The 24400-nt window shown below is 35.9% G+C and overlaps 1 protein-coding gene and 1 long non-coding RNA gene across 3 annotated transcripts; both read right to left on the reverse strand.

Moving 5' to 3' along the window:
- Positions 1-1962: 1962 nt before the first annotated feature.
- Positions 1963-3690, reverse strand: LOC124381651. 2 transcript variants are annotated; one of them, XR_006924898.1, is made up of 4 exons: positions 3141-3690; positions 2731-2951; positions 2425-2530; positions 1963-2290 (listed from the first exon to the last, which is right to left on the reverse strand). It is a non-coding gene; the product is annotated as an uncharacterized LOC124381651 (long non-coding RNA). The 2 variants fall into 2 exon arrangements; XR_006924897.1 differs by having other exon boundaries at positions 2731-2956.
- An 8328-nt stretch (positions 3691-12018) lies between these two features.
- LOC124381224 (macrophage mannose receptor 1-like) lies at positions 12019-19241 on the reverse strand. Its single transcript, XM_046842650.1, has 8 exons — positions 19191-19241; positions 18395-18452; positions 17412-17804; positions 16792-17133; positions 15928-16016; positions 14685-14787; positions 12986-13002; positions 12019-12446 (listed from the first exon to the last, which is right to left on the reverse strand). Coding segments are annotated over exons 1-7 (1038 nt in total). The 3' UTR covers positions 12019-12446; positions 12986-13000.
- Positions 19242-24400: the final 5159 nt, after the last annotated feature.

Consider the following 24400-nt stretch of genomic DNA (forward strand, 5'->3'; position numbering starts at 1 on the left):
AGTTTGTAGGTGCTGCGGAGGTCTAGCTTAGTGAAGAAACGTGTTTCCCAGAGCTGTTTGAAAGCAGATGGCACCAGAGGGAGCGGGTATGGCACAGTGATAGCATTTAAGCCACTGCAGTCAATACAAGGTCAGATACCTCTATTCTTTTTCTCCAAAAATAGAAAGAATCAGCCACAAGAGTTATGCTAATTTTGGAGGATCAGGTTGCCTGGCTGGCATAACGTGGAAAGCTTGTAGTGAGTGGTATTTCTAGTACTGATAAGCCTTTAGCTACTTCAGATAAGCTGCCAGCATTTCTTGACAGCTTGCATTTGCTGAATTCTCCGGTTTCTAATTAATCTGTAAGGTAGACTCAGAGTCCAATTGTGTAGAATCCATGTTGAGGTTTAATAAATCCAAACAAAAATAATCCACAAGCACAGTACATGAAAAGGCAATTAGCAAGGCAAACTAATCCAATAAACACAACGAGCAGGGTGATTAGTCAGAAACAATAGCAGGGGCAAAGCACAGTAGATCTAAGAACTGGTTTGGTATGCGCTAGGAGACATGATACTTAGCAACTTTTCTTAGCATGAGCACTAGCTAAAAAGACTAAAAACGAGAAGTGAACTTTGTCCCAAAGGTGTTTAAAACTTGAGTGATGGCTCCCTCTGGTGGGGCAGCTGGGCAACTGTATATGGAATTGTTACAGTTTGAGGATATTTCTGGAGAGCGAGGATATGCTGCAATCAGATCTACAGCTGTGCTGTGATGGTAATCAAAGTCTAATGGAGATCTGGATTAGATCGGTTTCTCTTCATGACTAGTCCTCTTGTATCTGCTAAAATCTGATTGGATAGAAACTCCAACATAAACAGACACTCAAAACTATGAAATTAAGAAAAAGTTTGGGAATTTAAAAAAAAAAAACAAAAAAAAAAAACAAATTCTGAACAGCAAAACTTTAAACAAAAATAAATCAATTGTGTGGAAGTTATAGTATGTGAAAAATTCATCTTAGGATGAAATTACAATTTGTTGACTTTTATACATGAATCTTAAAAGTAAATAAAAGTGAGCAAAATCAAAAACTAATCACTAACTGAAAATAAAACATTTAAAACATTTTACACAATTTATGCACAAAATGGTAAAAATTTAATCTAAATTAAATATCAAATAAATCATACTCTACACTATAAACTGATATCAGCAAATCATTTTTTTCTTGGTTATATAAAATTTTCTTAATTAAGATGGGGGAAGAAGGGGGGGGGGGGTGGATCTTGGAGCAAATGGGAACTAAATGTAGAATGTGGATGCTTAAAAAGAAGCACAGAGATCTTATGTTTCGACTCTGATTTCCTTTTGAATAACATTTTACACTATGTACAGGTGTTTGATTTATCCCACACATTCTACAAAGCTACAAATGGAAAGGTCAGCACTTCTATAGTACACACTAAGCAAGAGTGGCTGAATGTATAAACATCTTAAATTAATTGTAGCTAATCATAAGCCCTATAATGCTAGAATTGCATTGCAAATATTACCTACAAAATGTCAATCATAGTAAAGTATTTTCTTATTGCATGTTTAAAATGTATTATGTGGATTAAATTTCATTGTCTAGCTACACTTTTTTTTATTCTCCACATCAGTGGTCCCCAATCCCCCAGGGGGCAGAAGGACACCGGTCCATGGGTCAATTGGTACCGGGCGCACAGAAAGAATACATCACTTACATTATTCCTGTTTATTTATCTGATTCTGAACAATGTTTATTTTGGAAAATTACCAGATTCTCCACCACATGTGTCTATGACTCATTCTTGATTTAAGTCATGATGCTTCGGTCACATGTCTTACCTCCATCCACTACCTTCTTAAAGGGGCTCCGGCTGGTAACATTACCACTAAATTTAAACCCCCAAGCGAGCAAAATGAACAAACACCACAGTGGATTCACGCTTATTATATTCAGAAAATATTTTATTTTGTTGCATTTATCCGCCACACCTTAAAGGCCGGTCTGTGAAAAAATTGTCCAACATTAAACCAGTCCGTGAAAATATTGTCTGATGTTAATCCGGGCCGTGGCACAAAAAAAGGTTGGGGGACCACTGCTCTACATGACACACTCAAAGAGTCAATACTGCCTCCAGTGGCCACTTGCAACAGGAGATTTTTTACTCAATATGCATCCTCCTGCTCTATTTCTAGCATTTAGACATTACACATGATTTCTTTTTCTTGTGGGAGACGTTTCCATTTGGCTGCACCTTCCAGGTCACTGGAATTTTCTCTTGCATTAAAAAAAAAAAAAAAAAGTTTCAGAACACAATATTTATAAAACGAGTCAAAAATCTGAGAATAGCAAAAATCTGAGCAGGTGAGCAGCTTGAAATACAAACGTTTCAGAGGAATCGTGTGACTCACCTGCTCCATGATGGATGACTGCACCTCAGGATCAAACACACTCCCATCAGACACCTGCATCCTTACCTGACTCTATTCTACAGGTTTCCCAGTAAAAACACTTTCCCTGTAAGTATAGGTGTTCTCAATGAATATCTACATTTGTGAATACTATAAACTATGGCTTAATGAAATGATACCATTTACATCACTTTAATTGTATAATATGACAATTTCCTAAACATTTTTAAGCACTTAAAAATACAAAACTATATAATAATTTAAATGGCTAAAGTTGCGATAAACAATAAAAAACTAAAGACTCACTGGTGTGACCAAAAAATAGTTCAGGCTGGTGCAGAATGTATCACGGAACAGTCCATTGTAAACCACTTATACAAAAATAATCAGGTTGTCCAGGAATCCATGGTATGTTCAAAAGCATTTATCCCATCTGGCCACTTCCATGTGTCTCTGTACAGCCCACCCTGGATATCCCTCACATTCCCTGACATTTGGTCTGAGCTGTTAAAAAGAGCTGACCAAACCTGAGCTTCAGGCCAGGACAGCAGAGGACTAGTGATTCCTATGAATTTGTCAATGCTATTGAAATTAGCTGAGAAATGGCAAAAAATAAATAAGATATAATGAAAGAAAATAAGCTTCTCAAAGCTAACTGTTGCAAAACCAGCCATCAAACTACAACGAAGCTAAATAAATTTAGGAAATTGGCTCACCACTGTAGCACACGGAAGGTCTTCGTCCTGTACATTGTAAATCATAACATTTATTATATACTCCAATTACACCACGTGTCAGTGCGGGTCCCTAGAGCGAGTGGCAGACACTCTAGCAGTTTGCCACTGGGAGGCGTTGGAACCCAACTGCAGAGACACACTAGAGTTGTGCAACAGCATAATTTCTTTTAATGAAATAAGTCCAACAAAAAGAACCAGAATGAACACAGGCAGGGTGGGTTTATCAAAAATACTAAATAAAATAAAGACTGATTAAAATTAATGACAGAACAAACAGAACAAAGAAATGCACAGGGAAAATCAGGAAGACGGGAGATACTGGGAGACTCAAGAAGACGGGAGATACTGGGAGACTCAAGAAGACGGGAGACTCAAAGTAATTAAACAACCATAAATAGCAAGACACTCAAACAACAAACAAACCAACACTAATCCAGATTCAAATATAAACTATAAAGACAGAAAAATAACAAGAGAGATATAAAGACAAATATAATTAACCAACAAGAGCCAAGGCAAAAAAGGTAACTTAAATACACACCTCTAACGAGGGGCAGGTGGGAGACATTAAACAGTTGGGGGATAAGGGAGTAGGTCATAATGGCCCAATGGCGGCATCTGGTGGCCAAAGCAAAAATTAACAACCCAAAATGTCCAGAGTTCCAGTTCTTCAAAGTGACATTATTCAGTGGGAGGTCATTTAAAGACCAGCGCCAGCTATTAATATCATCGTACAATCCAGGCAGATGTTGCTGGACCTTTTCTTGTTGTTTCTTTTTTTAGTCGCAACCAATCAATATCACTTTGGATTGCTGCCAGGTCAGAGTACATCACCCTGCCGTGATTCTGTGCAACAGGCCATGATGCTCTTGTCAGTATCAGGTCATAATTGTGAGGAACACTTCTAATTAAGGATACACTGGTTGGAATAAGACCTATTGGAAGCATTTTAATTGAATAAAACACACAAAAAGTCTAATTCTATTTGAAATACCAGAGGGCATGGCATTTTTTAAGCTCCTTTTCTTTAGATCAGGTCCTTCACTATGCCTCTTTATGCCCACCCCCCCCTTCCCCCAGGTTCTACATTTAATACATTAATTAATTAATAAATCCATATCATTTGTAGAAAATTTAATAACAATGATTTTTTTCTGTACATACTTTAATAAAAGTGATGCAAAGGGTGAAGATAAGATTCAGATTCATCATGACCATGTGCAATGTACAGATTTACATTAAAAATACCATTTTTAAATGCAATTTTATATTAAAATTATCAAATTAAGTTTTGCATTAAGTAAAATAAAAAGGAAGTAATTTGAATTGAATATATTGAATATTCAAAAATAAGTTCAGTCCATTCTACCAGTTTGGATAAGCACTGAGGATTAAAACATACCTGTGATATGGGAATTGGTGTTCTGGGTTTGCTTTACTAGTTTCAGATCTCTAAAAAGAATTTTTTTACTTCACCTGTCCTCTTAATTCTGGAAAGATTACGACATCGACTGATTTCCATTTGACTTCCTCTTTCCTTCACACTCCAGAATCCTTATTTCAACACAAACAAATGCTGACCCACCATCTTCCCATTTCAGCACAGGAAGCAGATAAGCAAGATGGTCATCAAGTTTCTTTAATTGCGGAATTTCCATGTGTCAATTTTAATATACAACATTCAGCATGCGCAATATTGTCATGTCTCCTTTATAAAATGATCATTGTCTCTTTTTGGTAAAGAAAAGGCAGAATTTTCAGGCAGTGAGATGAAAACTAACCGATTAGAAAACCAGAGGAAAAGTGTAGAGGATTCTTTGACCACCGACTGAAAGAAACACGGTTATCAACAACCTGAATGTGGATATCAGACAATATTTATTTCTGCATGAACACTATAGTTCTGGTCAGAAGCATGTGTGGCTTATCAAACAAAAATCTCATGGGCAAGCAAAAACGTTGAGGAGCATGGAGAAAGAGTTGAAGGTAAGACCGAGGGAGCACAAAGAACCCTACAGAACAAGGCTGGATTGTAGGTTTCAGCAGAACAATGCTAAAAAGGTGTGGGAGGCAGGAAGTAGACTTTGTTCTTCAGCAGGTTCAACATAACACCCTCTCCCACTACCTCCTTAACTTTCTCATGCCCCCATCCCCGTCCCCCTGTCTGTTACTGCTGAGCATGTTGAGAGACAGTTGAAGAAGCTGAAACTGCGGGGGCGCAGTGGAATCAGTCCCAGGGTACCGAAAGCCTGATTATTCCTCTGCAAAGGGACGGCAGAAGAAAGCCCAGAAACAGGTCAGCACACGAATCTTACACACCTTACAATGTTATTTCAACAGCATTCTCACTGTTTGAATAGATTTTCTTGGCAAATGAAAGGTAGCTCCATTCTTCAGTGTTGGATTTACAGCTAAAACAAACCCCAGCTTCAACTCTACAACTATAAAAACAACGAGTGCTGTTTTCCATAGGAAAAGTGTAACCTAAAACCAGCATTCAGTGTCACAGGTCTAAATGTCAGAGTTCATGTCTGTGTACAGACAGAGTAGTAAGTAAACCAATGGACGATGTGTTACTGTGACATTTCAGGTGTCTGAACCTAAAACTCTTTCCAGGAAGCACTAGTAGACGAAGGAGATGTTGAACTCTCGAAAGCAACCGGATTTGTTTTAGCAATTAGTGTCTGTAACTCAGCTTTTTATGCATTTCTCAGATGTCGACATGAAGCAGGTGACTGTTGAAGTTCTAGCCAAATTGTAGCACCCAACCTGACTATTATTTCAAAATCAGGTAGATACAAAACTATGATTTATTAAAGCTGTCCAGTAGTAGAGACCCAGTGTTTTCTCAATGCTGTTTTGCTCAGCAGATGTTTTGTAACCTCTGTTTCATGCTCACACATTAAACAACTACATGTGGATATACAGATGTGTCATCCAATATTGTTTCTTTAAAATCTGCAGAAGAAGTTTAGACTTTTTTAAAATTCTGAACCTTTGCTTAGTTTTATTATGGATTCTTTTGAATGAGGTGATGATGAGTCTGATAGTGTAGTGGTGTTGTGGATGAATATAAAATACCAAATACCAAATTATAAATGTTAGCAGATAATAATAAGAAAAATTGCCTAGTGAATAAAATCTTTATTTAAAAAAAGGTGTAGCCACACACACTACTATGCAAACACACACAAACACACACTACTATGCAAGTTTTAGGTTGGTAAGTACAAAAATAAAATAGTCCATATATACAGTATATATATATATATATATATAATGGATGATTAACCAGTTCTACCAAGCAGGTGCTGATTATCATCAATTTCATATGTAGGTTGACAAACAGTCACTAAGTGAAATATAAACAGCTGTGTAGAAGCTTCAAACTGGGGAAGGAACAGCCAAACTGCTACTAAGTTTAGGGTGCGAAGGACAGTCCCAGGTCCTACACCATGACGAGACTGAGCACCTCAACAAGACACAAGGTAGATCTACTGCATCAGCAAGGTCTTTCCTGGGCAAATATCTTAAGATATGCTCTTAAGGCTACTTTGAGGAAGCACAAAGAAACAGACAATGTTAAGGAACATAGATGCAGTGGTCGGTCAAGAATGTTTGTAACGAAGCAGATCCAAATACCTTCGACATTCAAAGATGTCTAGTGGTTCCATCACCAAAGGACTGGCAGAAATCAGTGGGACTCAGGTACAAACTTCTACTATCCAGAGAAGTCTGGCCAGAAGTGGTCTAACATGGAAGAATTGTGATTAAAAGCCATACCTCCAACATGGAAACAAGGTTCAGTGTCTCAACGATGCACAAAAACAGGAACTGGGGAGCAGAAAGACTGAAATCTTTGGCTATAGTAAAAAAAAACAAGTTGTTTGCTGAAGGCCTGGAGAGCAATACAATGATGAGTAAACAGTGAAGCATGGTGGAGGTTTCCTTGCAAGAATGGAGCTGGTGTTTTTAATGTTGAGAAAAATAAACAGATGCTTCTTCATCATGCAGAACCATCAAAGAGGCATCTCATTGGCTTAGAATGTATTCTACAGCAAGACAATGACTTCAAACATACAGCAAATGTCATTAAGAACTCTTCTCGATGTGGAGTAAAACAAGTCCTGGAAAAGTTTTGGCCTCCACAGAGTCCTGATCTCAAAATCATCGATTCTGTTTGGGATTAACTGAAGAGAAGGAAGTAGGTGACTACATCCACATAAGATCTGTGGTTAGTTCAAGATGTTTGGACCAAACTACCTTTAAATACTGTGTGCTCCTGTACCCAGAGGTTTTCATGCTGTTTTGGAGGCAAAGGAAAGTCACACCAAATATTGCTTTGGATTTTTCTTCTGTTTATTTACCTTCTATTTTGTTAATTGATATAAATAAACTATTAACACTAATTTGTGGAAGCTTTTTTACTTTACAGCATTTTTTTCACAAGTGCCTAAAATGTTTGCACAGTACTACAAGCATGCATTAGAAGCAAACTGGTTATTACATTTGACATATTATTATAACATCACTATTTAAGGCACACATACACACAGTCTATTAGCTGCTTCTGTCACATTCTATATTGTTTTTTATTAAAATGTTTATTTAATATTACACAATAATAGATTCAATCCTGGGCTCCAGTACTTAAAAATGGTCGCGTTTCTTCTTGTACACACGCCAAGTACTTGCTTCCAATAAACAGTAAGAATGTTCAATATTTAATATTTATCATAAAATTGACAATCCGAATTTGAGGTGGTAAAACATTTTTACAAGCAGTAAAAAAAAAAAAATCTCTCTTCATTCCTTTACTTGTAGCAAATCCCTGAATCCCCCTTCTGAGTAAAAGTATAAATCAATGGAACTTCTTTGAGTTTGTTACCTACTTGACATGAAGGTCAGCATCTAGACTTTAGGTTACATTTTAATTACAGGTCATCTTTTTCTTTCTTGCGGAAGATGTTTCCATCTGACTGCACCTTCCAGGTCATGGTAGTGTTCATCAACATGCCATTTTTCGCCAGTTTCTGCTTTATCTAAGGATTGAAACCAGGATTTTATCAGTCAAACAAATAAAGAAGACAAATACTTTTCACCTGGAAGCCAAAATTTTGCAAATGAGATTTATTTATTTATTTTTTTGAATATCAGAAATTTGAGCCATTGATGACATTGGTGTTGAAGCACTAAATTTGACACATCATGTGACTTACTTGCTCAAAAATGGAGGACTGCATGGCTGCAGGATCAAACACACTCCCATAAGACATCACCTGCAGTCTCACTGTCTGACTTCTCTTTGGGGAAACTGTGGAATACACACACATTATATATATATATATATATACACACATATAAACCCCTCTGTTTACATTGATAGGAAGTTGGATCCATAAGTACTTACTGTTGTCACAGAAAAAATTTAACTGACTGGTGCATACTTCGCCAGATATATATCCGTTTTGAAGCACTGCGCAGTCTTTAGAGCCGTATAAACTGGCAGGTTCTCCAGGACTCCATGGGACGTTCGAAGCCTCGGTCCCGTCTGACCACTTCCAAATGTCCATGGTCCTATGTAGACCAATCCAGGAATCACCCTGGGCAAGTTTGATCTGCACGCAAATGTCATCGTCTTTACTGTTAAGGATGATGGCCAGGTCCGAGTGATATGTGCGGCAGTAAACCTGGGCATCAGGCCAGGTCATTGAAGAACTGATTGAAACGAACCTTGCAGCGCCAATGAATTGAGCTGTGACATAGCAAAAAATAAATGATATAAATAAATTGATAATAACACACATACACAGTAAATATAAAACTAACAAAACAGGACATTGTCTCACCATCGTAGCATATGAATGGTCGTAGTATGTAACAATCTATATCATACCATTGATTATTTCCTGCTATTATAGTACACATTTCCATTTTCCAGTAATTATCAGGTTGTCCAGGGTACCAATTTGTATAAATGGTATCGGTCAGTGGGACGTTATTTATGGTCCAGCGCCAGTTATAGATATCATTATACAATCCACTCCAGGCAGGAGTTATCAGACCCTCCCTTGTAGATACTTTCTTCACTCTTAACCAATCAGTATCACTTAGGACGGTTGCCAGGTCAGTGTACATCAACCTGCAGTAAGCCTGTGCATTCTTCCATGTTGATGGTGTCATTATCAGGTCATAATGGTGAGGGACGGTTTTCAGGACAGATACAGAGACTGGAAGGAGACCTGTTGGTAACAGTATATTCAGTGAAACACAAAATATATTTTTTATATTTTCAGCAATTTATTATAAATATTTGTAAAAATGAAATAGTGAGGTGAAAGAAGAAATATTTTAATGAACAACATCAAATTAGTTGTCTTGTTCTGATTCTTTAGCATTTAATGAACATAACATATGTTGCATTACAACCCATTTATTGTAATTATGTTGTATTGAAATGACTGCAGCATTTACACTGTCGATTTATATCCCAGTTTGCAAAACATAAATCATTCCTATGGTGTGTTCACATGTTTATTTAGTAGAATCTGGAGCTCATACAGTATTTATTGTGTTATAATATGTCACATCAGGTTACAAACAATTCTGAAAATATTTGTGAGACTCCTGTTATTTTATTGTAAAAAATTAGAATAAATATTAATATTATACAGACAGGGGAAGAAGAAGTTAATATTAATAGTTTTAAAAAGTGACAAATAAAAATCACCCAAATTACAATAAGGACAACTTTTTGTATTTAATCCTTTTTTTTTTTTTACTTTTTTCCTACTATTTCTATGTTGAGTTGGTTAAAACTTCTACTATCGGTATTTATTATTTGGAGAATGTTATGTAGTTTAGCAAAACTAAAACAAAAAAAATCTGTAATATTAATTATATTAAGTAGCAAAACAAATAGTTTATAAAAAGCTCTCACCAGTGAAACACAGGATCAGAAAAGGATTTAGCTTCATAATGGAAATGTGGCTTTGGAGTCTAAACAAACAAACAAAAATAAAAGATGAATGAAGTACAAAATAATAAAATCATTGATTTTAGTCATTAAAATGACCTGACCATAAAAAGTCATTTATTTATGCATAGAATTAAAATTATAGAATTTATTAATACATATATAATATAATATAAATATATAATCATAAAAATTTGTGAGAATCTGCAAGATTTTCAATACAATCTGAAATTATTTTAGTTTTAAGCAATTTTAGTGATTAAAATAAAGCATACCTTTAACATGGAAACTCTGAAGTCTGGGGGCCTTCAATTCTCCGTTTTAGCTTTTCGGAAAGTTCTACAAAGCAGATCTGTTACTTCACCTGTCCACGTCTTACATGTGACAAGTGTGACGCAGACTGATTTCCATATTGGTTGAACTTTTTCTCAGACTCCAGACTTCTTATTTAAAAAATATATAAATACTGAAAAAATACTTTACATCTGATCCCAGAAATGAGTCATCAGGTTACGTTTCGTGTGGATTCTCCGTGTTTCGATAATCAGATCCAACATCCAGCACGTGCAACGTTATTAAGACGGCGTTATATGTTGCAGTCGTCTTCAAAGTCATCTAGAAAGGATATTAATCATGAAGAAAGATCCACGAGATGCAGTAAACGGCAGAAACAGGCCAGGGCTCGATTCTTACACACCACACAAACTTATGAGAGGCTTTGTGTAAAAGACATTTCGAGTAAAACACTTTATGTGTGAAAAAAAAACTCCATGTTGCACTTAACAACTATAAAAACAAAAAGTCTTGTTTTCCATAGGCAAAGGAGTGTCACCTGAGCTCAGCCTCCACAGCTGGAAATGTCACAGAAATGATCTGTAATTATTTTAAGGGTTATTATTTTAATTACAGTTAAGGGTTTAAACAAGTCTGCAAACTGAATGTCAGATTCAATTATAAACAAGCCACATTGCCCTTTTTTCTTTTATTTCATCACATATTTCTATATACGATGCTTTTTCAATGCCATTATGTTGTGAACATACTTAGATCTTGAATATACACATAATAGTCCGGTTCAGTAACGTTCATACCCTTAATAAAGTTAATCACGTTAATACAGTGTGTTAACTCATGATGTCTCAATTAGATGCTAATTTTAACTGCTAAACGTTTCTCCATGTGATATTTCCATGGTATTGTGTGCCTGCTTGTAGGATGGGTCATCAGGTCCTGAAAAGCTGGGACCACATAAGCCCGTGGGATTTTTCTAAAAATAGCTCATCATAGCACCACTTACCAGTGAGCCGCATCAAATGTTTTTTGTTGCTCTTCTTCTTTAAATCACACTTTCGCATTGGTGTGAATTTGAAAATGACAATATTAAAATAAAGATGACTAGATATAGAAGAATATCATTAATTATTAATAACAACATATAATTAAGGGTAAATTGAGCAAATTTGTTATTTCAGAACTTGTGTGTTATTTCGACTTGTGTGTATCAAACTGGGAGCCCTTCACATTAACCGGTACCCAAGAAGTAGCTCTCAGTTTCAAAAGGTTGGTGACCCCTGGTTTAGAACAATCTATTAGAATTAGAAAAGTACGGTGAATTATATAATTAGATAAATCTTTATTACAAATTGGAGTCAGATTAGAGGTCAAAAATTGGATTCATGTAACAAATTGATATCCATTTCAGTAAATCTTTACAGCAGTGCGAGAAACACTAACACGCAGCAAACCTTCACCCTCACCAGCGGATTCCTTCGTCACCTTACAGCTCTTACAACAGATGATCATTTGCAGTAATGAGTTTTAATTTTAATGTGGAATTTAATAAGTGGCTGAAAGAAAACAAGCGAACTATTACTTCACAGTATATTTTTATTTATGGCCTTCAGCACACACACTTATCCAGAGCAATGTATTGCAGTAACGTGGTTACAGTCAGAGGTGTTTTACTACTTCGATCCCAGTCTCACAGCCACGACTAGACCGACTTGCAGTCTAAAATCTTCTATATCACTTTAATGTGGTTATTTGCAGTATAATAAAACCATATTCATATTTGCGCTCGATCAGAAAAAACAGAAAAATATTATGTGATTGTTAAAGTATTCCAGTGTCATTAAGAAGCAGGTTGATTACAGAGAACATGAAAGCGTTGAAAAGAGAAAATGTTAAAACATGACCGGTTACAGATATATTTTTTTTTTTTTCTTGTAAATGTGGTTTCCATCAGGCCACAGCCTCCAGGTCACTCTGGTGTTCGCAAGCATTTCATTCCGGTTATGTTTCTTTCTAATCTGGAAAACAGAATTCGTATATAATTAATATATATAATTATATATATATATATAAACCCTACATTATAATTATAATCTCTACATAAACATCCTGTGGTGGAACAGCAGTTTAGGAACGCTGCATAAACACTCATTAGGTATACACAACTGCATTTGCATTTCTTCTCATCAAAGAGAATTGATCATAAAAAAACTATAATAATTTTGCATTTTTGATTTTATGGAAAAGAGATTTTCTTTTTACATCAAATTTTTTAAGTTTTTAATTGCTACCTTTTTTTCTATTCTACTTTTTTTTTTTTTTTTGCAAATCACTTTTTGTATTTCAAACTAATTCTAATTTTCAAACTGTATATTGAAATGCAAGCAGGGACACTGGAAGGTGGAATTAGAATCAGCCTTTCATATGGATCGATGTAATATTAACATTCTAACAATGCACACATTCCTACAATTCTTATACTTATTATTAAATTTAGCTCAGGAGATCTTGAAGAGCTGCCTGAACACAAAGTTTTTAATGAAACGTTAATACTCACAGCAGCTCGGATATGTCCTGGGAAAGTAAAAAAATAAATAAATAAAACATGAGGGTGGATCTCAGCAATGCATCCAAACATTATCATGAAACTTACAAATGTTTTAATGATCGCGCTCTAAAGTTTCGTGGATGTGCCACTTTGTGCTCAAGAATCAGCACTTTTTCCTGACTTCATTTAAAATGTTTGTGCTCAAGTCACAGTTCTCTTGTTTTTTTTATTATTTCTATTGAGTCTGCTAAAGTGAGCACAACTAACTTTATTTTTTTTTTTTTATAAATTCTGTTTAATCAACACCAAATTTCACACACCAACAGTGAAAAGTAATACAGATACTAGGATTTTTTTCTGGTATCGGTATTTTACTTGACTATTTATTCGTCTGACAACTTTTTACTTTCACTCATTAAAATTTGACACAAATTTCTGTACATTTTTACTTTAGTTTTAATCTATTTGATCAATATGTTTGACAATAAAGCTTGACTTTGAAATGAACTAATTCACATCGAATAAAAATATTCTGTGATTCTGTAATACGGGAAATAAAACTTTCTTTGGTATCACCTCATTAAGCGTCCGTGTGGAAAAAACACCGTTTTTCCGGTTCCGTTTTGTGTCCTGATGATTTGCGTAATTTAAAACACCGTAATTACTTTAAAACCTTTACAAGAACATTTCGTCATCGTGCCCTTTGTTGATTTAGATTTCGCTAATAATAAACATACATTTACATAAAGCATCAATACTTCTGCATGTTGATTTAAATAATAAAAATAACGGAAAAGTATTAATTGAAGGTACATTTAGAACAAATAAAAATGTGCGATTAAGTTGTGAATAATCGCGAGTTATCTCACGACGATCGTGCGATTAATCGCGATTAAATATTTTGATCGATTGACAGCCCTAATATTGATATGACGTGAGGTCCAGGTACCAGCGTGACACTAAAACAGGTAGTAGTAAAGGCTACTTTTTTCTGAAGTACATCTTAAAGCCCAAACTTCTTTACTTAGTATAATAGCAGTAGCATTGAAACACCTTAGCAACCACTTTCCTCTTTCCTTCTAGAATTGCACACATCATGAGTGAATCTTCATATTACTCTTGAATCCCTTTGTGTAAACTAACAGCTAAGACAGGAGGTGGAGCTGGAGGTAGCAGAGCTGAAGATGTTGAGATGGTCATTGTTAGGGAAGATGATGGACAGAATTAGAAATGAGTTTATTAGAGGGACAGCGCATGTAGGACGTTTTGGAGACAAGGTGAGGGAGGTGTGATTGAGATGGTTTGGACATGTGCAGAGGAGGGACATGGGGTATATCAGTAGGAGAATGCTGAGGATGGAGACACCAGGAAGGAGGAAAAGAGGGAGAACAAAGAGGAGGTTTATGGATGTGGTGAGGGAAGACATGCAGGTAGTTGGGTTGAAAGATGCAGATGTAGAGGACAGGGGGGTATGGAGACGGATGATCCATTGTGGCATGTTTCACCCTAATTGGAGAAGCCAAAATAAGAAGAAGAAGAAGAGTTGTTGTGCATGTGTAAATGAGCGGCTCAGCGATTCTCACTGGCATGTTTCATTAACTATTTTCATTAAGACTGTGGTTTGATTGTAGATGGCAAAATCAAAACTTTAGAGTAAATGCAATCCGTCAAAAAAAAAAAAAAAAACGAGTGAACGTTTAGACATTACACGGAGTGTGTTTTTTTCTTGTGAAAACGTTTCCATCCGCCTGCACCCTCCAGGTCACTGTGGTGTTCTCCAGCATACCATTTTGATCAAGTTTCTGCCTGATCTGAAAAACAGAAACCATTTGGATATCATTACACATAACTCTTAGACATTACAATCTCTACATGAACTTACTACTGATTTCAGAAAATCAATCTTTATTCCTAAAACCTTTGTTCAAACTGTTTTCATGTTGATAACTGGAATGTAAAAAAAAAGAACCAGTACAATTTTCACTGTGGTTTTAGAATGAAAAGCGTGTTTTTTTGGATGCCTTCATTCTGGAATCACAGATCAAATAGTTTCAGTCATTTATTGGTTATTCTTTTTTTTTTTATCCTCACAGTCCTTGAAACTGAATACATAGTTTTTGTGAGCGGTGCCAATCCACCAATCCAGAACTTAAAACTGCTCAACCGGAGCAACCAGATGTTTCTGGAAGATGCCATTTCATTAAACATTTTCATAAATAAAAATAAAAGATTACCTAATTATATAGTAACTATATTACTTTCCCAAATAGGTTAAAGTCAAAAATACATAATCAATAGACATATGTATAATTATCGATATATAAAATTGGCACAGAATAATTTGTGTAAATCCAACATGATTTGAAAGCTCTGGAATGTGCATTTGACAAACGATTGCTGCACTCCTACAAATGCAGAGACTTATCCAGACTGCAGTAGTAGAGACAGTAACGCTGAAGACCCACGGTATCGTTTTGACAAAGACGTCGATCATGTAAGTAGACTAGGGTTTGCTTCTTAATCACCAGTATCTTTTTTTTTTTTGGTTGTTTGGATTTGTTCTTTTTTTAAAATGTCTAGATGGCGACTTAAAACAAATATTAAAGGCAGTAAACATAATAAATAGGAAAAAACTACTGTGTTGGTATTTATGAGTTTTTGTGTTACTTCTAAAGTTTGTTATGCAGAATTAGATGTTCAGCCTGTAGTGAAGGTTATCAGATTTTCTTTTGATTTTCAAAATATTTACCAACTTTACATTTAATAAAACAATCTTGACAGAAGATCTGATCAACCCTGCATTCAGTCAAGGATACCGTCAAGCACAAGAAACCCAACATTAGCAAAAAGAGAAAAACACTAAAAGAGAAAGATCTTATTTGAGAAGCTGAACAGTGGGAAATGCAAATTGCTGCATCGTAACACAATTTGAAAGGAAGTCGGCGACTCACCTGCTCTAAAATAAACGACTGCAGAACTGAATCAAACACACTGTCATCACCCTTCACCTGCAGTTTTATGTAAGTCCTCACTGGTGGAACTGTGGAAAACACATCCATTCGTATTTTTATTATTTTTTTATATGGGAAAGAGTGTGTGTGTAAAATCTAAAATCTCTTTAATTTTAGATGATTATTAATATTATTCGATTTGGAAATAATAAACGTATACAAATTATTAATCCATTTCCCATCATGAATTTTGTTCTGATTCATTTCCTGCCATCATTTATTTCTGAATGTAATCTACACTATGGGAAGTTTGGAGGCACCTGACCATAAGATTGCAATGTGTTTTATTGTATATCGCATTCCACTTTCCATTTCCATTTGCCGATGTAATTTATTTTGGGGTGCATCCAGTGCTCATCTTCTTCCCAAAGATCTTCATGAAGGTCGGAGCTCTATAGCAGGAGATCTTTCACTCTTACCCATTCAAAGCATATCTTCCTTGTGCACTGGGGCTTTCTCCTTTCTCTAATATTTTGGAGTTTTCCAGATTAAATAAAGAAAATTTTTCATGCTACCACATTGAAAAGACAAACTATACAACTGTGTCCAACTTTGTGCTAACAGTTTGGGGATGAAGCACATATGCTTTTTAAAGTCTGGTGTCCCAATACTTTTTTTGTTTGTCCATATGGCGAACTTTTGCAACATACAAATATATGAATTGTCCCTCATCAACTGTCCCTCCTTCTACTTTGTTATAAAAGATCTTGGGGAACACCAGCGGCATTCTGCAAAAGGTGATTTTCATTTAAATGGCTCTTCATCATCATCATCAAAAATAAAACCAAGGAAACCAAGACTCACTGGTGTGACAGAAGAAGTAGTTCAGGTTATAGCAGGATTCATCAGAGAACAGGCCATTACTAACTGATGCACAGCTTCCCCAAACTCTCGCAGCATTATTCGGTTTTCCAGAAGCCCAAAAGAGGTTTGTAACATTGGTCCTGTCTGACCACTTCCAAGTTTCCCTGGATAGGCCAATCCAAGAATCACCCTGGGCCTTTTGCAGCACCGCCAGCAAGCTTTGGTCCGAGCTGTTAAGTGAGCTGGCCAAATCTGTGTAGTGCAATCGGCAATAAGCTTGAGCTGCAGCCCAGGTCACTTGTGTGTTGATGGCTACGAACTTTTTATCATCAGAGAAATTAGCTGTAAAATAGAGAAAGAAAAAGATCTGAATAAAATGAGCAAACATATTGTATCCACCTCGAATGTGATCCCAATACTCTTTATTACTTATTTGATATTTCACAGTTGAATTATTTGTGTTTACCTACAGGGCAGAGAAACCTTAGATCCTGTATTATAATACAATTACTAATAAAGTATAGATACTATAATAATAATAGTTAAATAATCACAACAGAAAAATGCTTGGCCTCTCAACCAGTATTTAAACAAAAAAACTGAGCAGGATATTGACTCACCGTTGTAGCACACGATGGCTCGTACAAAATAACACGCCGTATCGTACCAATTACCATTGGCACCTACAGCAACACATGATTCTAATGACAGAGCATTATTAGGCTGTCCAGAGGACCAAGAAGTATAACCAACATCAAGCAGTAGGAGATTGTTTAAGGACCAGCGCCAGCTTTTGATATCATCATACAAACCAACCCAGGCAGGTGTGGCCAGACCTTTGCTTGCAGCTTCTTTGTTTAGTCTTCGCGAATCAGCATTACTAACGACTGTTGCGATGTCAGTGTACTTTTCTCTGCAGTAGATCTGTGCATCTGCCCATGACATCTTCGTCATGATTAGATCATACTTGTGAGGAATCCCTCCTGGGAGTGAGACATCGACTGAGACGAAGCCTGTTGGGTACATTTTATAGATGAAATTTGTGTTAAATTAAATATTATGGATGATTCCAGAAAAGCTCCAAAGCAACTAAGAAAAAAAAACATCCACAATGGAGGGTTTTTAAAAATAAATGTCCTGTTTATGGTCCTGCCACAGCATCACATTTAGATTTAAGTCTGGACATTGACACTCCAAAACCTTTTTTTAGTTTTAGTTTTTTTTTTTTAATAATGAAATCAAATATTTAAAACTGCATTTTGTATCTACTTGGGTTTTCTTTGTGCATTATTAAAAATTAGGTTGAAAAGAAAAAAAAAAAAGTGGGGAAAATTCCAGCATAGTACATCATAAATGCAATGTATTAATGCTCGCCAGCTTTAGAACTGAATTTACTATCAAGCCAAAACAGGTTCAAATGTTCAACAATTTGTTACAAAAATTTTACTTGGGCTGCGTACACGATTGTTGTTTTTTTTTTATTGCTCTGACTGGATTCACCTTTAAACCCCAGATGTGCAGGTAACTCAACCCTGAATATTGAATGTGTCTCCTTCCATAATCCTTAAGCAAAATATAAATAATAGTTAATAAAAACACTCACTAGTGAGATACAGAGTGAGATGCAGGAAGAGATGTTTTTGCTCCATGGTGTACTGTAGCTGTGGAGTCAGGAAAACAGAGAGGAATCAGAAAACGAGCAAAATATATGCAAATAGACAAATTATACTTAATCTTTAAACACGCTGCTGTGCAGTTCCACGACAGAGTTTTAAATAACACCCGAACACTTTCCAAAATTAGATTTCAGCACATTTTTGCTTATACATTCATAAATCCAGTGACAATGAAGACATTTAACTGATAGTTGTGTACATAAGTTTTGTCCACAAGCAAGAGCATTTTTGTAACTTTGCCTCTGTATTCCCCATAGTGAGTTTCTTATACGAGGGCTTTTACAAAAGCATTAAAGTTACAGTTGGGTTCATAAGTGCAACGTCTTTGCAATTGTACCCTGTTATGACACCACAGAGGATTTAAAATGAGGTCATGATAGAGCGACTGTAGACTTTCATTGTAGACTTTTCAACGGGGTCAAGAAAAACATTGCATTACCCACTGAGGTATTATTCTTACTGTCCCTTCCTTTTCTTTTTTGCAGGTTGAATAGTAATTGAACAATTGACTAGTAATAAGCCTCATGATCAGCCACTTTCGTGATTTATTAAGGAGCTATCAAGTCAAAGCCAATTAATATATTTACTTGCACTTTTACATGCAGCACAAAACCCTTTTTTAAAACAGAGAATAAATAATTCATTAGCTAATAAATGAACACCAACCAAACCGTTAAAAAATATATAAACAATGCATGCAGTTCAACATCCATTAAAACGTACCTTGATTCTGATGTTGTTTCTTCGAAAGCTCTCTTTACCTCTGTCTATCATCACCGCTAAGATGAACTTAACACATTTAAGTCTTTTTAAAGAAAGATAATTGGCCCGAATTTGCATCACAAATAGAAGAAACTGATTTTCATATTGACGCTCCTGGATTATGCAAATTAACTGAGCTTTTAAATAGTCAGGAAACGTAACGAACCAAATTGTAGCAGTGACTGTGAGCAAATGATGCCTTTGAGAACAAAAACAAGGGCAAACACACACACACAAAAAAACCAACAAGCTTTAAAAAGAAAAATTTACCATACGTGTGCCAATTGAGCCCGATAATTCTGCGTTCCGATAATGACTGTGCTCCAGTGAGACACCACTGTCCCTTGACCTGGCTATTTTACAGTTTTGTTCATACTGAACAAATCACTGTGATATTTGCTTTCAAGTCCCATCTCGCATTTTACAGTACTGAGACTGACATCAATCTATCAGTAGGAGAATGCTGAGGATGGAGCCACCAGGAAGGAGGAAAAAAAAAAAGACCAAGGAGGAGGTTTATGGATGTGATGAGTCTCTCCTAAGACATGCAGGTAGTTGGTGTAAAAGAGGCAGATGTAGAGGACAGAGGGGGTGTGGAGACGGATGATCCACTGTGGCGACTCCTAATGGGAGAAGCCGACAGAAGAAGAAGAAAAAGGCTGACGTCAACCAAAGGAGGAAATAAAGCTTCTTAATACTTATTGTGGAACAACCTACTAATTTTCCTGTGTGATATTGTGATAATGAAAGAAAAGACAAGGAACACTAGGAAACATTTGTAAGCAAGAATATAGAACAAGTGAAGACCAGGTGATGTGAGCAACACAACCAGGAAAAACAAATCCGAAAAAGCATCTGAAAAAACACACGTTTGATGTTGTAATAGAACGACACTCATTTAAAGGGTTGTTAAATATCGCTCTACCATGTTTTTGTGAGACAGGCAACCTGGACTCTTCTCTGGTCTTTCTGTAGACTCATTTGAAAAATTTGCTTAAAACATTTGCTTTTTGGACTCATTTGCCTTCATTTAGATTTTTCCTTCATGGTTTGCCCTCTGATTCTTTGAAGTTACATAGAAAACCAGTCAGAAGGTCAGAACCAATTATATTGGATCAAGAAAATCCTCCAGGAAGGAGGCAAATCTGTAAAAGTGAATAATCAAGAGAATCTTTCTTGGGATAAATAGCGATGGAACGCCTTCAAAACAGGAGTAAAAAAACCCACACATTTTACAGGCAGAAAGACACATCATACCAGAACAACATGATGAGAAGAATATTCACAGGGGAAGGAACTGTTCATCAGCTTATGCAACTGCACCGTATATTTTTGGCTGCCAATAAATCTGGCTTACTTGTACTTTTTTGAAGTCAGTGCTGACAAAACAAGGAAGAACATTCTAAACTGTAGAGGACCACATCTGCTCAAATTCAGCCACATTCTTCAAACCTCAGTGGCCGTGTTTTACAGTGAATGACTCGATACTTTAGGAGCACCCAGAAGTGGACAGTAACAAAGTAAATATAATTCGGTACTCTACTTAAGTAGCTTTTTTTTTTTTTAATACGCATTTTGTACATTACTCAAGTATTTCCTTTTGGGAAGACTTTAACTTTTCTGCATTTTAAAGTAAAATATAAAACTTTTTACTTTTACGCTAAATCGGTCATTCGTTTTTATTAATTAGGATAAAAACGTAACTGTTCAAGCGCACCAGCAAACCACCAATCGAGGTAGAGCGCGCGCTCTGTTTTCAAGTTGTTTCGATTGTTGTGGCACGGGCCGTCCATGTAAAAAACAAAACAAATAATCGATATATTTTTATTTGTATTTTTTTTTACCGTTTATTTGCACAGTCGTGTCAATTATCATATCATGTGACGATGAATGAAGCTGGTCGGGACTCTGGTCTGCGTCCACCGCCCGGAGAACTTCCCTCACTCATACACTCAGAAAGGGTTGGGTGACGTAACGTCATGTCATTAAGGAGAACTGGATCCAAATTTAATTTATGGATGACAAAAAAGTTCTAAACCCTCAGTAGCCTAATTTATTAAAAAGAGGAAAGAAGTAGGGGGGAAACATGCAGAAGATAAAGGTGCAGCTTAATCGCTCATCTTGTTACGAGGATTGTAAAGAATATTGCATTTAATGAAAAAGACTAAAAACTGCAAATTACTTGCCTGAAAATCAGTCTAAAGTCCTATGATAGATGTGCTGAATACAAGTCAGAAACGACAGAATCACTTGTAATCGCTGTAAGAAATAGATCTCATTTCAGGACAGTAAATTCCCAATCCAATAAAAGACAACATTTCACTGGCTTCACCCTTAGGTCAGATCAGGAGCTAGCTCAGTGCTATGCAAAGCAAGGATCGTAATCATTTCCATAGCAAAAATACTTTTTTTTTATCTTAACCTTGTTAACACGTGAGTTTCAGTAGACCCAAAGGAAATCCAAAAAGGTGTTCATTAAAATCTAAGAAGATAAATATATATATATATATACACAATATAAACTACAGATCGTACATCTTACATTATTACATATAAAAAACTAAATAACTTAATTTAAATATTTAACACCTTAAACCGCAGAGTTAAACATAGAAAATACTTTCACACTGCACTTTAAATAGATTTCATTAACAAATTATCCTGCAAATAAGTCTCCTGAAATAAGCAAAGTTTCCACATTCACCTTGAATTGGCGCACAAATAAGAACGCTGGTTTACACATGTTAAAGATTATTCAAATTCTAGATCATACAAACCAAGTTGACAATACACAAGTTACACAAACAAATTCAAATGTTGCCCAAAGGTTTTGTGTTGCATATTTGTTGTATTTGTCCAAAAATGTATTTAAACTACATAAAACGATCAAAAAAACATATATACTATATAATACGATGGTAAGCATGTTAAAATACAGCAAGACAGCTTGTTCAAAATTATGATTCCCATTAGGGGGCGCCACAGCGGATCATCCGTATCCACCTTCTCCACCTCTTCTCCCTGCAACTGCACCCCTCCACTGTCCTCCCTCTCATTCACACACATGTACTTTGTCTTATTCCTACTGACTTTCATTGCTCTTCTCTCCAACGCATATCTCCACCTCTCCAGGCTCTTCTACACCTGCTCACTACTCTGTCTTACTCCTACTGACTACAGGTAGTCGTCGACTTACGACCTATGCAACTTACGACCATTCGACTTTACGACCACAATCGCTAGCCGCGGCGTACAACAGTAAGAAACAAAATGGTGTAGAAATGATACAAATGGCATAAAATGAACAAAGAAAATTATGATATATACAGTATAACAATAATGAAAGAAAATTATGATATATACAGTATAACAATAATGAAAGAAAATTATGATAAAATACTACTTAAAATTTTTTATAACATCATTTCACAGTACTGTGCATATATAGCCTACTCTACTTACGACCAAATAGTGTTACGACCGGTTTGTCGAAACCAATCGTGGTTGTAGGTCGGCGACTACCTGTACTAATAATATCACAATTGCAGAGACAATTTAAACTCAAAGTGATTCAAGAGAATGAGCTCAGGTGATTGGTGAATGGGCAAAAATGGGATTAGACAATATCATAAATTGAAATAGAAACAAGGTTGAACAACTCAACAGAAACAAGCTGCTTGGTAAAGGTAGTAAAGCTGAGGAACCGCCTGGAGTCTATTTATGTTTTGTTTTGTTTTATGTCTGCGCTTTGGGGAGAAAGCGCAGCCGTGGAGAGAGTGCGGAGTCCGAGAGGAAGAGAACGCATAGAAATACGCAACAACAACACATATACGAAGAATAACTGACCAGGAGTGAGTGTGAGTTAGGGGTTTAAGTAGGAGCTGGGGATGAGTGCTAAATGAGTCCCAGGTGTGCACAATTGAAGCAGGGAGCTTCAGAGAAAGCGGAGGTATGACAGCCGCCGAAGGGGGCGTGGCAGGTGAATTCCTGACAGATTGTTTGTAGGAATCACATTTGTCATGATGACATTAAATTTTAATATAAACTCAGGAGACATGTGGCTTTAAATGCAGAAAATTTACATTCAAGGCACTTCAACATCAATTACATTATCTTTTTGAGCAATATCAACTTTGAATGATGGATGGTAAAAGCCCAAAGTGTCTTCTTTCCAAAGAAAGAAGCAGCTTAAAAATATATCAGTCAGGATACAGTTAGGCCTCATCAGCAGAGGTGGCAAAAGTACACACATCCATTACTTAAGTAGAAGTACAGATCCTCATGTTTTAAAATACTCTGGTAAAAGTTGAAGTACTGATTATACTTTTTTACTTGAGTGAAAGTAAAGAAGTTTTGGCTCAGACATGTACTTAAGTAAAAAGTAGTTCTTACTTCTACCTGTTTTAGCTGTTAACTGGTCCTCACATCATATTAGATAGATAGATAGATAGATAGATAGATAGATAGATAGATAGATAGATAGATAGATAGATAGATAGATAGATAGATGATAGATAGATAGATAGATAGATAGATAATTTAATTTCGCCTCTTTTATATTTATGTATTTACATTTTTTTTTAATAAAAATGGTAAAAACAGAAATGCGCGCTGAATTCATTGCGTGTTATTAACATCTAGTGCCGTTTACAATCATTTAAATTTTGACAGCCAAATATATATATATACAGTATATATTAATACAAAACTAATTAAAATGTTGTTATCTAATGAATGTATCCAGGCTGAAGATCCACATATAGAACACAGAGAAAAGATGATGATGATCATGAATGTGTCTGATCTCATCACTGACTCCCTCTGTCTCATCCACGTTAACCCCAAACTTCTTACTGCTTCTGCCTGCTGATTCTTATCTTCGTAAAGAGTGAGAGTCAGGACTTTATACAGCAGCGGATTGAAAAAGACGTGCAGTAACAGGAAATCAGTTGTTCGGCTGAAATCGGCGCGCAGTGAAAAGAAACATTTTAGATTTCACCAAATCAGTGGATTAAAACCAAAGTAATGAGTCTGTTTTGAAAATGTAAGAAGTAAAAAGTACAGATATTTGTGTAAAAATGTATTGAGTAAAAGTAAAAAAGTTTCATCAAGTACTGATACCAAAAAAATCTACTTAAGTACATTAACAAAGTATTTGTACTCCGTTACTT

Source organism: Silurus meridionalis, chromosome 28 (genome assembly GCF_014805685.1).
Source record: "Silurus meridionalis isolate SWU-2019-XX chromosome 28, ASM1480568v1, whole genome shotgun sequence".
Lineage (NCBI taxonomy): Eukaryota > Metazoa > Chordata > Actinopteri > Siluriformes > Siluridae > Silurus > Silurus meridionalis.

What these genes read in the sequence shown, in the direction of transcription:
- LOC124381224 (XM_046842650.1), bottom strand. Translation starts at nt 19,241, where the DNA reads ATGATAGACAGAGGTAAAGAGAGCTTTCGAAGAAACAACATCAGAATC. An exon ending in AGCCATCGTGTGCTACAACG is followed by an intron (nt 17,134 to 17,411) that starts GTGAGTCAATAT and finishes TCTATTTTACAG; the next exon opens with CTAATTTCTCTGATGATAAA. An exon ending in AGTCGTTTATTTTAGAGCAG is followed by an intron (nt 14,788 to 15,927) that starts GTGAGTCGCCGA and finishes TCTGTTTTTCAG; the next exon opens with ATCAGGCAGAAACTTGATCA.